The sequence below is a fragment of the Poromitra crassiceps genome (genome assembly GCF_964638095.1).
Source record: "Poromitra crassiceps genome assembly, chromosome: 28".
Lineage (NCBI taxonomy): Eukaryota > Metazoa > Chordata > Actinopteri > Beryciformes > Melamphaidae > Poromitra > Poromitra crassiceps.
The window spans coordinates 17766042-17778246 of record NC_139651.1 but is presented as its reverse complement, the minus strand read 5'-3'; the positions used below and the strand labels follow the sequence as shown (position 1 = coordinate 17778246).

General features: G+C 42.2%; 1 protein-coding gene across 1 annotated transcript in view; it reads right to left on the bottom strand.

The window, feature by feature from the left end:
• The window catches only part of LOC310799593 (leucine-rich repeat-containing protein 28-like), a gene marked incomplete at its 3' end in the record, with an annotated part of 6163 nt that extends 1538 nt beyond the window's left edge, over positions 1–4625 (bottom strand). The window contains exons 1-5 of the mRNA XM_083662181.1: positions 4536–4625; positions 3502–3739; positions 1225–1265; positions 841–878; positions 357–494 (exon numbers count right to left, since the gene is read on the bottom strand). Coding sequence (XP_083518307.1) covers positions 357–494; positions 841–878; positions 1225–1265; positions 3502–3669 — 385 coding nt within the window. The 5' untranslated portion in view covers positions 3670–3739; positions 4536–4625. The remainder of the gene's footprint in view (positions 1–356; positions 495–840; positions 879–1224; positions 1266–3501; positions 3740–4535) is intronic.
• Positions 4626–12205: the final 7580 nt, after the last annotated feature.

Genomic DNA, 12205 nt, shown 5'->3' with positions numbered 1-12205 from the left:
TTTGGCCTGTTTGTCCTGCAGCTGATGCCCAGTGCGGTTTTTGGATGTGCGCATCGAGCTTTCCTACTTTAATTTTCTATAAAACACAATACATTTTAATGTAATTCCACAACGTTTATTTTTGGCCCTCGGCCCTCCACCCAGATTGAGTTTTGGCCCTTCAATGGGAAAGAATTTGGGCACCCCTGTACTAGAGGCTGGGGTGGTGATGTTCTGCGGGAGCGGGAGCGCACTCATACTGGATCATTGTTGCTAAACATGCAGGCCGACTGGGGTAGCGTCTGGTAATGTTCAGGGATTCACTGCATGTTTTAGAAATGGTGATATGGTCCCAGCCCTAGAGGGGACAGACCCACCTGGAGGAAGGCATTTCAGCTGGTTGTTGGACAGTTTCAGGTGCCGTAGAGACCTCAGCCGGCCGACCTCTGGACAGAGGAACTGGAGGGCGTTGTCGCTCAGGTCCAGTGACTGCAGCCTGGCCAGGTTTCCGATAGCTGAGGAGGATCAAACTACAGTCACTCTCTATCACTCTGTTCAATGGATAAACTTCACCTAGATGACCTCCTCACAAACACGTATACATGCAGTCAAAAATAAATAACCTTCAGGTTCATTTCATCTCCAGATCAGCCTAGTTTTCATTCTCATTGCTGTACCCCTTCCCATTGTCTTATTTCTGTTGTCATTATGTTATCCAGTCAAAATGGGCCTTAACTTGATTTTTGTTGTGACTATTTTTCTTTTTAGATTCTTTCAATACAATGCTGTCAAATCAAAGTGACTGACAATCAATCAATGTGGACAATAGAACCAATTCTTATGAAATAAAGAAAGACTTACCTTCAGGAATGATAACTATGTTGTTTGAGTGCAAATACCTTAAAAGGAGGGAGGGGACAAAGATGACAATTTGAATGACAACATTAATTGCTTGCTTTAGATATCTCTCCAGAGTGACACCGGACGCTATTGATATGATGACAGTGGCGTTGTGGTCACCTGATGGACATACATTAGATTTAATTTAGGAATTTAGCAGACAGGCTCATCCAGGCCAACTAGTTGTGGTTATTTCCAATCATAATCATAGTTAACATTTTATGGAAATAATAGTCGTGCAGTAATTATATCACATATCATATAGAGTGTGGCAAACCTTTAGTGTAAAATAAGAATCCTAATGTGTGTGGATTGCACATATACTTGTGTTAACTGAATACTCACAGTTCAATTAGATTTGGGAGCTTCTGAGCAAGATTGTCAGGCTAAAAGAGAAGGATAGATAGAGAGAATAAAATAACAGCACAGTAAATCTCACAGAAACAAAAAAAAGCAACAATTCTGAACTTGATTAGCAGTGCTGCTTGCTGCACTGCTGGCAGTGTGACAGGATTGTATGGAACAGGGACGGCACCCGGGTAGCAGTATGGGTTAGCTCCCCAGCCTGCGTCTTCCGTGAGGAAGAAGCCCAACAACCCACGAGAGGCCTTTTAGGAGGGCCATTCAAGCCGCAGGTGGAGTCTGCAGTGCCACCAAGTACTGGTACTGCATGGTATCCACCAAGATACCATCACCTCGGAATGAGATGTTTGGAGCGGGGGAGTCTGGTGCAGCGCACAGGTCCTAGACCTGGTGAGACGAGGGAGGAGCCCGGCCGGGTGGCAACCCACAGAGCCCGGTCCCTCTACGTACCAGAGCCCCCACCGCCCCGGTCCCGGCAGAGTAGTTCCGGAGCAGCGGATTGAGTGGCCCTGACCGCGTGACCACCTTCGACCCTTCCTGGAGGGCTGACCGTGGGTAGCTACTGGTACGTAAGTTGGGGCTTGGCCAGCCCCGGCTGGGTCACCTGGGCGAGGGTGTATGATGTTGCGAGACCCGAAACATCCTATGACCCCAGGGTACATCACTGAGGATACGTCCCAGTTATGCATCCATGCAATGTTTTTTTCTTTATATGAATGACAGGTATTTTTTTTTTAGTAGTTTAAAGTCGAACTGAACCTGTTCGTCACGTGCATAATGAGTCCGTTTCAGACTGAAAACATAGTTTGTCTAAGATGACAGGTTGAGAGGCGGGTCATAGTATCATGTCGATGATTTTATTTGACAATTCTGGGGACTGGATTGGGCTTTGGCCAATCCTGGCGTGTTCCGCCTCCAAATCGAGTGCGATTCAGTGTGTTGTGGCACTCCCCTCGGGAAGAGCCTTTTGACGGGAGGAGTGGAGCTCAGTGACCCGCAGGCAGCCAGCTGCCTTCGTGTTGCCGAGCGGAGAGTGCAGCACATCGGCCCGGAATCTCCGAAGTGCGACCCCTGACAACCAAGCTCTCGGATGCGCGCGCCATTATCGCTGCTGTAAATACGATATCCCTGGAATGCGCGTTTTAACGAGCCAGTTACATTTCCTTGCATTCTTAGAGATTATAGTTTTTGTTTTTTGTTCATGTTTCTAACAATTGGCCAAGTTAGTAGTTAGTTTATGGGATAGGAATTCTGCCAGATGACAGGCACTAGGCACCATTTTCTACTTCAATTGGAAGAGAAAATTATCCAGAAATGAAGATTTGATTGACAGCTGCATGTCATGATATGATTGGTTGAAATGGGGTAGAAACTAGAAGTATGATAGTACTAGGTGACGTCAGCAAACTGTACATTACTGTTATCAATGAAATCTTGAAAAATGAACTTTTGATGTGAAAAAGTGTGAAAAACGAAAGAAATTAGATTGTTGTGATTTTGTTTGCATACATTATTAAATAGGTGCACTGCATACCCAGGTATTTGAACTAAAAGAAAAGAAAAGTCATTTTTGGGTTCAGCTCGACTTTAAGTGTTTCTTCGAGGATCATATCGTTCATTCCTTTATAACTGGAAACTGGTAATCTTACGACTTCAAAGGTCATGAGCTGGGCGGTGACGTAATCAGAGCTGGTATTTCCCATTCCAAACTCGTAGGAGCCTCAGCAGCCCCGACCTCAAAAATCCAAGATGGCTGCGTCGTGCAACAACAGTAGTTATAATCGTAGTAATATTGTTTAGCACTTCTGTTTTGTTTGTGTCTCATTAAATCAGCTGTACACACAGCACTGTCTAACTTCTATCTGTGTGGACATGAGGCTGCAGTGTTTGTATGCGCAAAATGCCGCGAAATGCCTTGTTATCAACTGTTATTGCTAACAATGGCTAGCCTGGCTAGCGACTGGATCTGACCAATGAACAGTGAACTTCCCAGCTCAAGTTTTCTACAAATGGAACGCTAACAAAACGGATGTGACGTCATTTAGCCTCCACATCCCAGTTATTTTGCGATAAAGGAACGCACCAATAGGCCTACTGTATCTGTATGTATGCATACTATGCAGAACTGACCAGTTTAGTTTACCCAAACTTTTTAACAAGTCCTGTTCTGTAAAGACAATATTAAACATCGGTCATCCACAATTATCAATGGGGTTTGCCCTGACATCCTCTCCCATACAAAAAGACAGAGTAGGATACCAGCGTAGTGAGCGAGTTTCTCTTCATATAGAGTCTTTCCAGAAACTGCAGGCCCCCGTCCTTCAGCAGCTCCACAGGGAACTTGTTGAGGTTCCTGTAGTTGAGGTAGAGGTTTTTGTGGCGCTCCTGTTTGGCCACGAATATGGTCTCATGAAGGTCGGTTGCCATGTCTGAGTAGAACCTCTCCTGGGAGAGGAGACTCGGTACCTGCCTCCTGCTTCTATGGCATTACAGTTCCCTGAAATAAAAGGATGGACACAGTTTGCAGCAGACGTACTTGATCCTCTGTTGTTTCATTAGTGCAGCTTAGAATAAAAATAAATTGATTGATAAAGAACTAGCTACTAGAAAGCATCACAACACATGCAACAGGATCATTTAAAAAAACATATCTGGAGGTAACAAAGTCCATTCCTTTCATGTCAAACTTAACTGAAAGATTGTCACATCAGGTATGCTAACGTTGAAAACGGCAACCTTTTAAGGTACTTCAACTCACTGAAGATCTTACTGCCTGACTAAACCTGTCTTACTTTGATTTCTCTTTCTCTTTTATTTTCTCCAATAGGGAGAATTTGTTATTAAGATGTGTGTAATTTTTGTTTTGGAAAGGGAAGGGGTAGGGAATGGAGGTATTAGGCTAAACAAATCAGTGGGGAAATTAAAATGTCATTCTCCCTGTATTACGTTGATGAATAAGCACTCAATAAATAAATTAATACAAAAATGATTCTGATTCTGAAAGAAATGCTGACGTTACTAGGAAACAGACAGTCCACACTCAACTAGCTAGTCTGTCACCACAACGTGATCAGCAAAACTATTACGTTACTCGGTTGTTTTGACACTTGTTAAAGAGTGCTTACAGAAACAGAATTAATACTACAGCTATTTAAGTAAGATAGTTAACGTTAGAAACTCGGTCCCATCTTCGTACTGGTATCGTTTTGGTTAGCAACATTAGCAAGCTACTTTTCGACAGCAAGCAGCAACACACAAAACACGTAGGCCTATCTGTATCACTATGACTTTACCTTCACTCTGCAAGACTACTTTAAGATGCTTTAATTACCCCACATGCGCATTATAGACAAGTATTTTCTTGTCTAAGGTTTGACTAAAAGACTGGCACTGGCAGTTATGTGATGTAAACAACGTGAGACGTCATCGCCTCGGTCAAAGGTCACAATTCTCTTCCTTTTTAGGATTGGCAAACTACGAATTGGTGCATTACCGCCACCAACTGGTATGGAGTGTGGACATACCTACTATATAGTATCTCTTTACGGTTACCGTCTGCAGTGTACAGCGCCCTCAGGCGGCCTGGAGGCTGAGCTTCATCTTCGAACTTGAGCCAAGTTAATAAACCGTATAAATGCATTATTATAATGGTAAACGTTTATTATTTTTAATGCGTAAATTAAATCCCACTCATGTAAACTCAGTATGTACATTTAACATTGGTAAATAATGTTATAAATAATGCAATAATTTTAAAATGTGCTAAATATGTACATGGGGTGCAAAGGGGACGATGGGAAAATAAGTAACTTGCGATAATTGTATTTTTTGTAAGTATCTCTCATCCTAAAAAAAAACCTATGCCCCCTGCTACAAGGCACGCCCACTTCAATGTAACGTTATGCCTCTGTCTTGGACCAATCAGAACAAATTCCATATTTCAAACGGCCGTGCATTGAGGTTATGCCTGCAGGTGCGCAGGTGCGGCAGACGTTGTATATAAACTGAACTCGCTCAGTTCAAATTCAGTTCAGCTACTCTGAATCTACAGTACAGTCGCATAACCGAAATTCCCTTGAAAATAACTTGCAGTTGCAGCATGATGACTCCTACTAGTCGAGGAAAAAAGAGAGACCGGGGTGGTAAAGTGTTATTAACCCCCCGGGCTCCAGAGCGATACTTACTGATAAAGATGCCAGAGGCCTGGTCCAATCTCCCGGTGTTCCCTCTTCCCCAACCAAAGGGCGTGGAGAGCGTTGCGGTCTACGAGGCCAATGGCGACGGTTGCGTCATATACGCAGGTAATCAGTTGCATTGCTTTAATATTGTGATACTTGGATTATGTTAACGTTACTGACTTTTTTAACCACAGCTCCTCTGCCCTGGTCCCCTCTCCCCCCACAGCTCCTCTGCCCTGGTCCCCTCTCCCCCCACAGCTCCTCTGCCCTGGTCCCCTCTCCCCCCACAGCTCCTCTGCCCTGGTCCCCTCTTCCCCTCTCTGCCCTGGTCCCCTCTCCCCCCACAGCTCCTCTGCCCTGGTTCCCTCCCCCCCCCCCCCCCCTCTCTGCCCTGGTCCCCTCTCCCCCCACAGATCCTCTGCCCTGGTTCCCTCCTCTGCCCTGGTCCCCTCTTCCCCCCACAGCTCCTCTGCCCTGGTAGAGATAATTATTCATTGAGCCTCCATTTCTAAATCTATGGTCTAAATAGGGCTACGGATTTTGGAAAATTTAGACTGACTTACTACTTAGACTTACTCTCTCCCTCTCTGTAGGAGTGAATGTCTCTCGCTCTCAGTTCCTCTACAGCTCATTGGTCAGTGTGAGTGTGGAAGATGATCAGCTGATCAGCCAGGCGCTGCAGGATAGGCTGCTGCTGGCCCCACCCCCCCGTAACCATGACAACAAGGTACTAGCATGTTTTCAAGTAGGTTTCAAGGAGTATTAGTCTTATTAGTGACTGATAAACACCATCAATAATCCACGTGTGTGTAGGTGGCGGATGCTCCATCTCTGCTCCTCTTCTTGACCTCTGACCTCCAGAGACAGAAGCCACTCCCACAGGGGGAGGAGCCAACCCACAGCAAGGCAAGCCCCTCCCCTCGCAACCTTCGACCTTTACACACGACAAACACGCTGGCAGGCGTGACACGAACACAACACAAAACATATACATATCACACACAGCTGCTATGAATATGAGCGCTCTGATTGGCTGTTGATGCTGTGATTTTATTGGTGAGACCGTGTGATGTTATTGACTAATCAATTAATCTAATAGGAGGAGAGCCTGAATCACATTGTTTTATCAGATTTGATTTAATTTAAAAAATCAGTTTTCTTCTTTTCAAACCCAATATTAATATTGATTGTTTCATTTCATGTTGCAGTAAAAAGTCAATAAAGTCTTGTGGAACCACTATTCAATGTGTTGTTCTGTGTGTGTGGGTGTGTGCGGGGGGGTATGTGATCTAGTTCAGTGGTTCTCAACCTATGATGGTCATTTCTGAGGTGGTAATTAGTGTAAAGAGGTTCTAAAAAAAATATCCTTTGCAGCAGATTTAGCTACAAGTTAATTTCCCTCTGCAGTCCCTGATGATTAGAATCCACAGTAACAAGACACATAGTCTAATAATAATAGTTATTAAACTGAATAACTATTATTAGATTAGTTATACTATTTACATTCTCAATAAACCATATATGTTCATACACACACATATATACAAATATATATCTATATCTATACAAATACATTCATACCTTGCATAATAAATATAATTTATAGTTCTAGTGAATAAATTATGAATTATTAATCATATACTATAGGCTGAGACAAGTTTTTTATGTGTTCAACAGATCACCAAACTCCCATGGCTATATTAATAATTGGTCCTGAATGTTCCTGTATGTTTGTTTGGTTTGAATTAAGTTACATTTGACCTGTGCCAACTTCCAAGAGAGGTGCCACAGCGGTTAGACGTATGGCTCTGCTTCTGCTGGTCTATAGACGGTTTTAACTTGACAACAAAAACATTCTAAATTGAACCCCCGCTCACTTCCTGTTGCAGTGTTTGCTATGGACATAAAAGAAAAAAAAACATTCAAGTGCAGGACTGACCATTCCGTGAAAACCGTCTATACAGCTGAGCGGCGAAAACAAAAGTAACGATGTCGAGTGAATATTTCTGCAGTTTGCCGAATGCTGAGAAAAAGGAAGTGCTGTGGGGTTGCGCTCTGGTGAAAACCGTCTATAGCCTGAAACAGCTAACTTACAGTGGTCCTGCAATACGATTTGATGATACAAATATATCACAGCAAAGTCCCTGTGTATAGGGATATTATTGTGATAGGAAAATTCCATATGAACTTGCTCAGACTCACTAAGTTACTATATGGGGATATTATAGAAGAATTATAATAATACCATATATGATCAAATACCACAAAATATGAATGAGGTCACCATAAAGTGACTATGTCAGACAAAGTCAGAAATAGTAATTGGCAGACGAGGATAAAAATAAATAAAAACAAAACAAAGTATGACTTCATTAAGGTAACCATAAACTCATTGATTACACACACACACACACCAAAGCCTACAGGAATATTATAGGAGTAGGTATATAGCCTAATGATACATAGATACAAAGGTCACTATAAACTCACGAGTAAGCTATACTGTAAGTCCATAAGAATACAAATACAAGATGGTCACTAAAAAACAATTGAGGCTACCCAGATACTCCATAAATTCCTATTGGAATATTATAATTATTATACCATATATTAGAGGTTTTCAAAGTTGGAGGCGGGACTCCCCAGGGGAGCTCCAAGCAGTTTCAGGGGAGGCTCAGTGCATGGAAGTGAAAAACATATAGATATCAAATAGAGATCACATAGCCATGTGTGATTTGGTTAAAGATAGTTCAGAGATTTGGGAATTTTTCAGTTTTTCCCACTCTTCCCAGTGTCAGAAACAAGTAAATGGCTTCAGACAGATGTTTTTTTTATAGTCTGTATGTAATGTCAAACAGCAATATCAGGCTATCATGTCTCAATTGTTGAGTTTCTATTGGATCAAATAACATTCACGATCCCATTGGTATCCAGGAATCTAGCGAAACTACGGTAAGCAAGTAATGTGTGTGTGTGTGTGTGTGTGTGTGTGTGTGTGGGGGGGGGGGGGGCTTTGTCTGAGGGGAGGCCCACAGTCTCAGACTTTGAAAACCCCTGCTATAGAGGATAAAAGTCCCACAAATGACACTTTCAACTCACTGTACCAAGTGCCACATTATAACGTCCTATGAATATTAAATAAATATTATAGGCATTTTTCATGATGATATATTTGGAGCCCTAGAATCCCTTGGATGTACTGTATCATTTGTTTTTGTTAGATAGACAGCAAAGGATGGTCACATTTAAATATGATATAACACTAAACTAAAATAAACACATAATTAGAGATGTTAAAAAAAGATGATTCAATTCCCCTCTCCCTTTTTAAACCTATTTTTCACAGCATCAAAGCTCAAAAGCATCAACGCTCTCTTCAATATTAAGATGGATCATTCTATAGATTCCTTCAGCTCAGGGACTTTTCAAAGGACATTTGATGTTAAAGGCTTGAAGCAGCAAGATACATTTCTACCTCACAGCTATAGGCTTATTAATCTATGAAAGTAAACTGAACCAAAAAGGTTCTTTGAAATACAAGTGGATAGCTTAATTAGTCCAGTTTTGAATTGGTGCTTAATTAGCATAGACCCTTGAGTATTGCCTCTAAATCAAGGTAGGAAAATGGTTGTTATGCTGATTAGACTTGAAGTGACTTACTTTAAGTAGGCATACACACCGATGTCTACTGACTGCAGAACAAAGCTCTCTGTATTTTGAATGTATTTATTTTTTATTGTTATTATTATTATTATTACAACTATTGTTACTATATTATTATTATTATTATTATTTTTTAGGGTTGATGCTCACTGCTTATCTCTCAAGGCAGACAAATTGGGGCCGTGGGTTGGTTTCTTGGGGTCGTGGATGGAAGGGGACAGCAGTGCTGCTGACCCCCGTGAATGATGGGAGACAAGTAGCCCTGAATCCACTGTAACCTTACAAGGGAATTGTAACTGGAGTTATGGAGTTCTGTGTGTGTGTATATATATATATATGTATGTGTATATATGTATGTGTATATATATATATATATATAGAGCATATTGAAGCATGTACATATCTAATATATAATATACATATGTGATGGTAATAGTTATATATATAATTATATATATAAGATATGGTAATGGTATAGGTATACATAATATGTGATATAGTTTTATGTATATTCTACACATCTAATGGTATGTAGGTCATTCTGATGTATGCAATATCTTGAAAGGTACAGTATGTATGTAATATCCAAAATTGTACCGTTTGTACAGAATGCATTTTTGTACAATGTAATTTTATTTTATTTTATATTTTATTTTATTTTAATTTATTGTATTTATTGCATTTTACTGTAATGACAGTTTTTACATTTAGGGAGATCCTGTGTGATACTGTGTTATGCTATGTTGTGTTAACCTTGAACCTTGAACCTTGTTATGTGGATATTCATGCCTGAGTGCGAGCAACTGTAACTTGTCCCAATTTCCCCCCGGGGATCATTAAAGTCTTTCTGATTCTGATTCTGATGAATTTTGTATGTGATATCTTGAAACTATGCAAGTTGTTTGACCCCAGGAAGAATTCATAGCTTTCAAGGGGCGTTACGTAAGTACAAGGAACGCCCCTTCTGGCGGTCAAAACTCAAAACAACAATGGCGCTGAACACTGACCAGACGCAGCTGCAGCAAAAAGCGGTCTTTTTCCCTCCAGTTTCCAGTCAGGAATATTTAAACGCAGCACAGCTGTTTCATTAGTGACATACTGACACGGTGAATCGATTCACTTTGCACCGTATTGTATCGGCGTAAGAACTCATGGGTCTGGCGTTGAGACTAGGTCATTACCAACAATGTGTAGCAGCCACATGTGAAGGGTTCTTCTCAGAGACCACCACACATTTGTTCAAAACAGTGAACTGTAGTTGCCAACCAGAAACCGAGGCCACCGGCAATAGATTTTGGTGATTTTACCTTATCTCTTTGTCTGCTCTGATTATAGTGTATCCATCAACGTCCACATTGTAGTCCTGTTTTAACCCAGTTTCAAAAACAGATGAGATTGCTGCATTGAAAACTCCCAGGGAACGCTGGAAGTAGGGGTGCTGAAGCACACCCTGCTGTCAGGGGGCAGTAACTGCAAGTCTAAAAGGCTGTTACTCCTTGAGGACACTGGCAGCGTCTAAAGCCAGAGTGAAGATACTGCTATAGAGAGCCGCAGTAAGGAGTCCGGAAATAATCGATGCTAACAGCCCTGGTTCTTCACAGTTTTCGCCTATGGGAGTTTTGAATGGGTTTTTGGTGCGATGCTTCTAATAATCTCTCTGAGCAACGCTGGCTTAATCAAACGCGAACCAGTGTTTAGTAATATCATCTTCACACACGAGGACCACTTTTACGAGTTTCGAAGCTTTTACGTGCCGTTAAAAGGACGGCTAGCTAGCAAACGGCTAAATGAGACTACTGTTGAGTCAATGGGGATATATATGTCAATAACTTCACCACTTCAAAGGGCGAACACGGAAATTCTCTTTCCCTCACCTGGTTCAGCCCCGTTCAGCCCGGGGTAATCAGTGCACACATCAACAACAGTTGAGTGCTGACGTGACGTGGAAGCCTATGCGACAGTGTGTAGTTCTGGATTAGCTTAGCTCGAGCATTTTACTTCTAGGGCTCGCATTTACGCTACAAAACTCATGAAAGTGGTCCTCATGTGTGAAGATTATCCGACGGAACTCTGGTTCGCGTTTGCATACTGGGGTCCATAAATAGTCTTGGAATTGTGTAAATTGGGTATGACTGGAAAGTTGAGACTTGTGGATTTCAATGCCTTTCTGGACTTTGCTTGCCACACACCCAGAAACTCTCCATCACGGTGATGAGAATGAGACGGACGTAAGTCCACCAACATCTAATCAGTTTGTCCTTGAGTCTAAGCGGATGTTTGAGCTAAATTTGAAGGAATTCCCTCAAGGCCTTCCTGAGAACACCGGATCCAAATGACCAGATACAGGCGGGTGGGTCTCTAGACCGGATCTCAGGCCGATGGATTTGTTTATTTGCAGCGTTTCTTGGTGAAGCTGAGCCTCTGATGAAATGTTACTAAGGTCAAGTTGGGAGATTGAGAGGGAAAAAGGAAGCGTTTAAACACTTTATTTTCAAAGTTAGAAAAGTTTTATTGCAATTCACGCCAGCTCATGGGGTTCTGCAGGGGGTGGTGGGGGGGGGCAGCACTCCATGAGGTTTTCACACGGCGTCTGTCACACAACGGCAAACAGGAGAAAAATATACACATGCATTTATCTCAAGTGCACTAGCTTAGTCTTTCACTCGAGCCTAAATCCTCTGTCCTTAAGCTGTGTAGGATGAGTTATTTGATGTACCTGAATGTGCCTCAAAGGTGTCATTGGGAGGCAAAAAAAAACAAAAACAGAAGGGAATGTTTCTTCAAAAGACATGATGATCCTATGTAGGGACAGTGACAATGAAAGCAGAGAGTGCTTCAACACTTTTGGCTGGGAAAAAAACAGGAACAGCCAATCAGATGCACAGTAGGGCGGGTCTTGTGGTGTTGTTGGTAGCATTCTAGTCTGCACCATGACGCAGCATGGTGGAACAATGAATGAAGAAGAGGGCCCAGTCTCACGGCCACAGGGCCTCGGGAAGGAGATGTGGAACAAAGCACAGAGACTAGGAACAGCGGACCAGAAAACACCTTAAGTGCTATCAACAAAGGGGCCCTTGGTACCTTCAGACGAACTTGATGCACATGGAAACCTCACCTCTGCT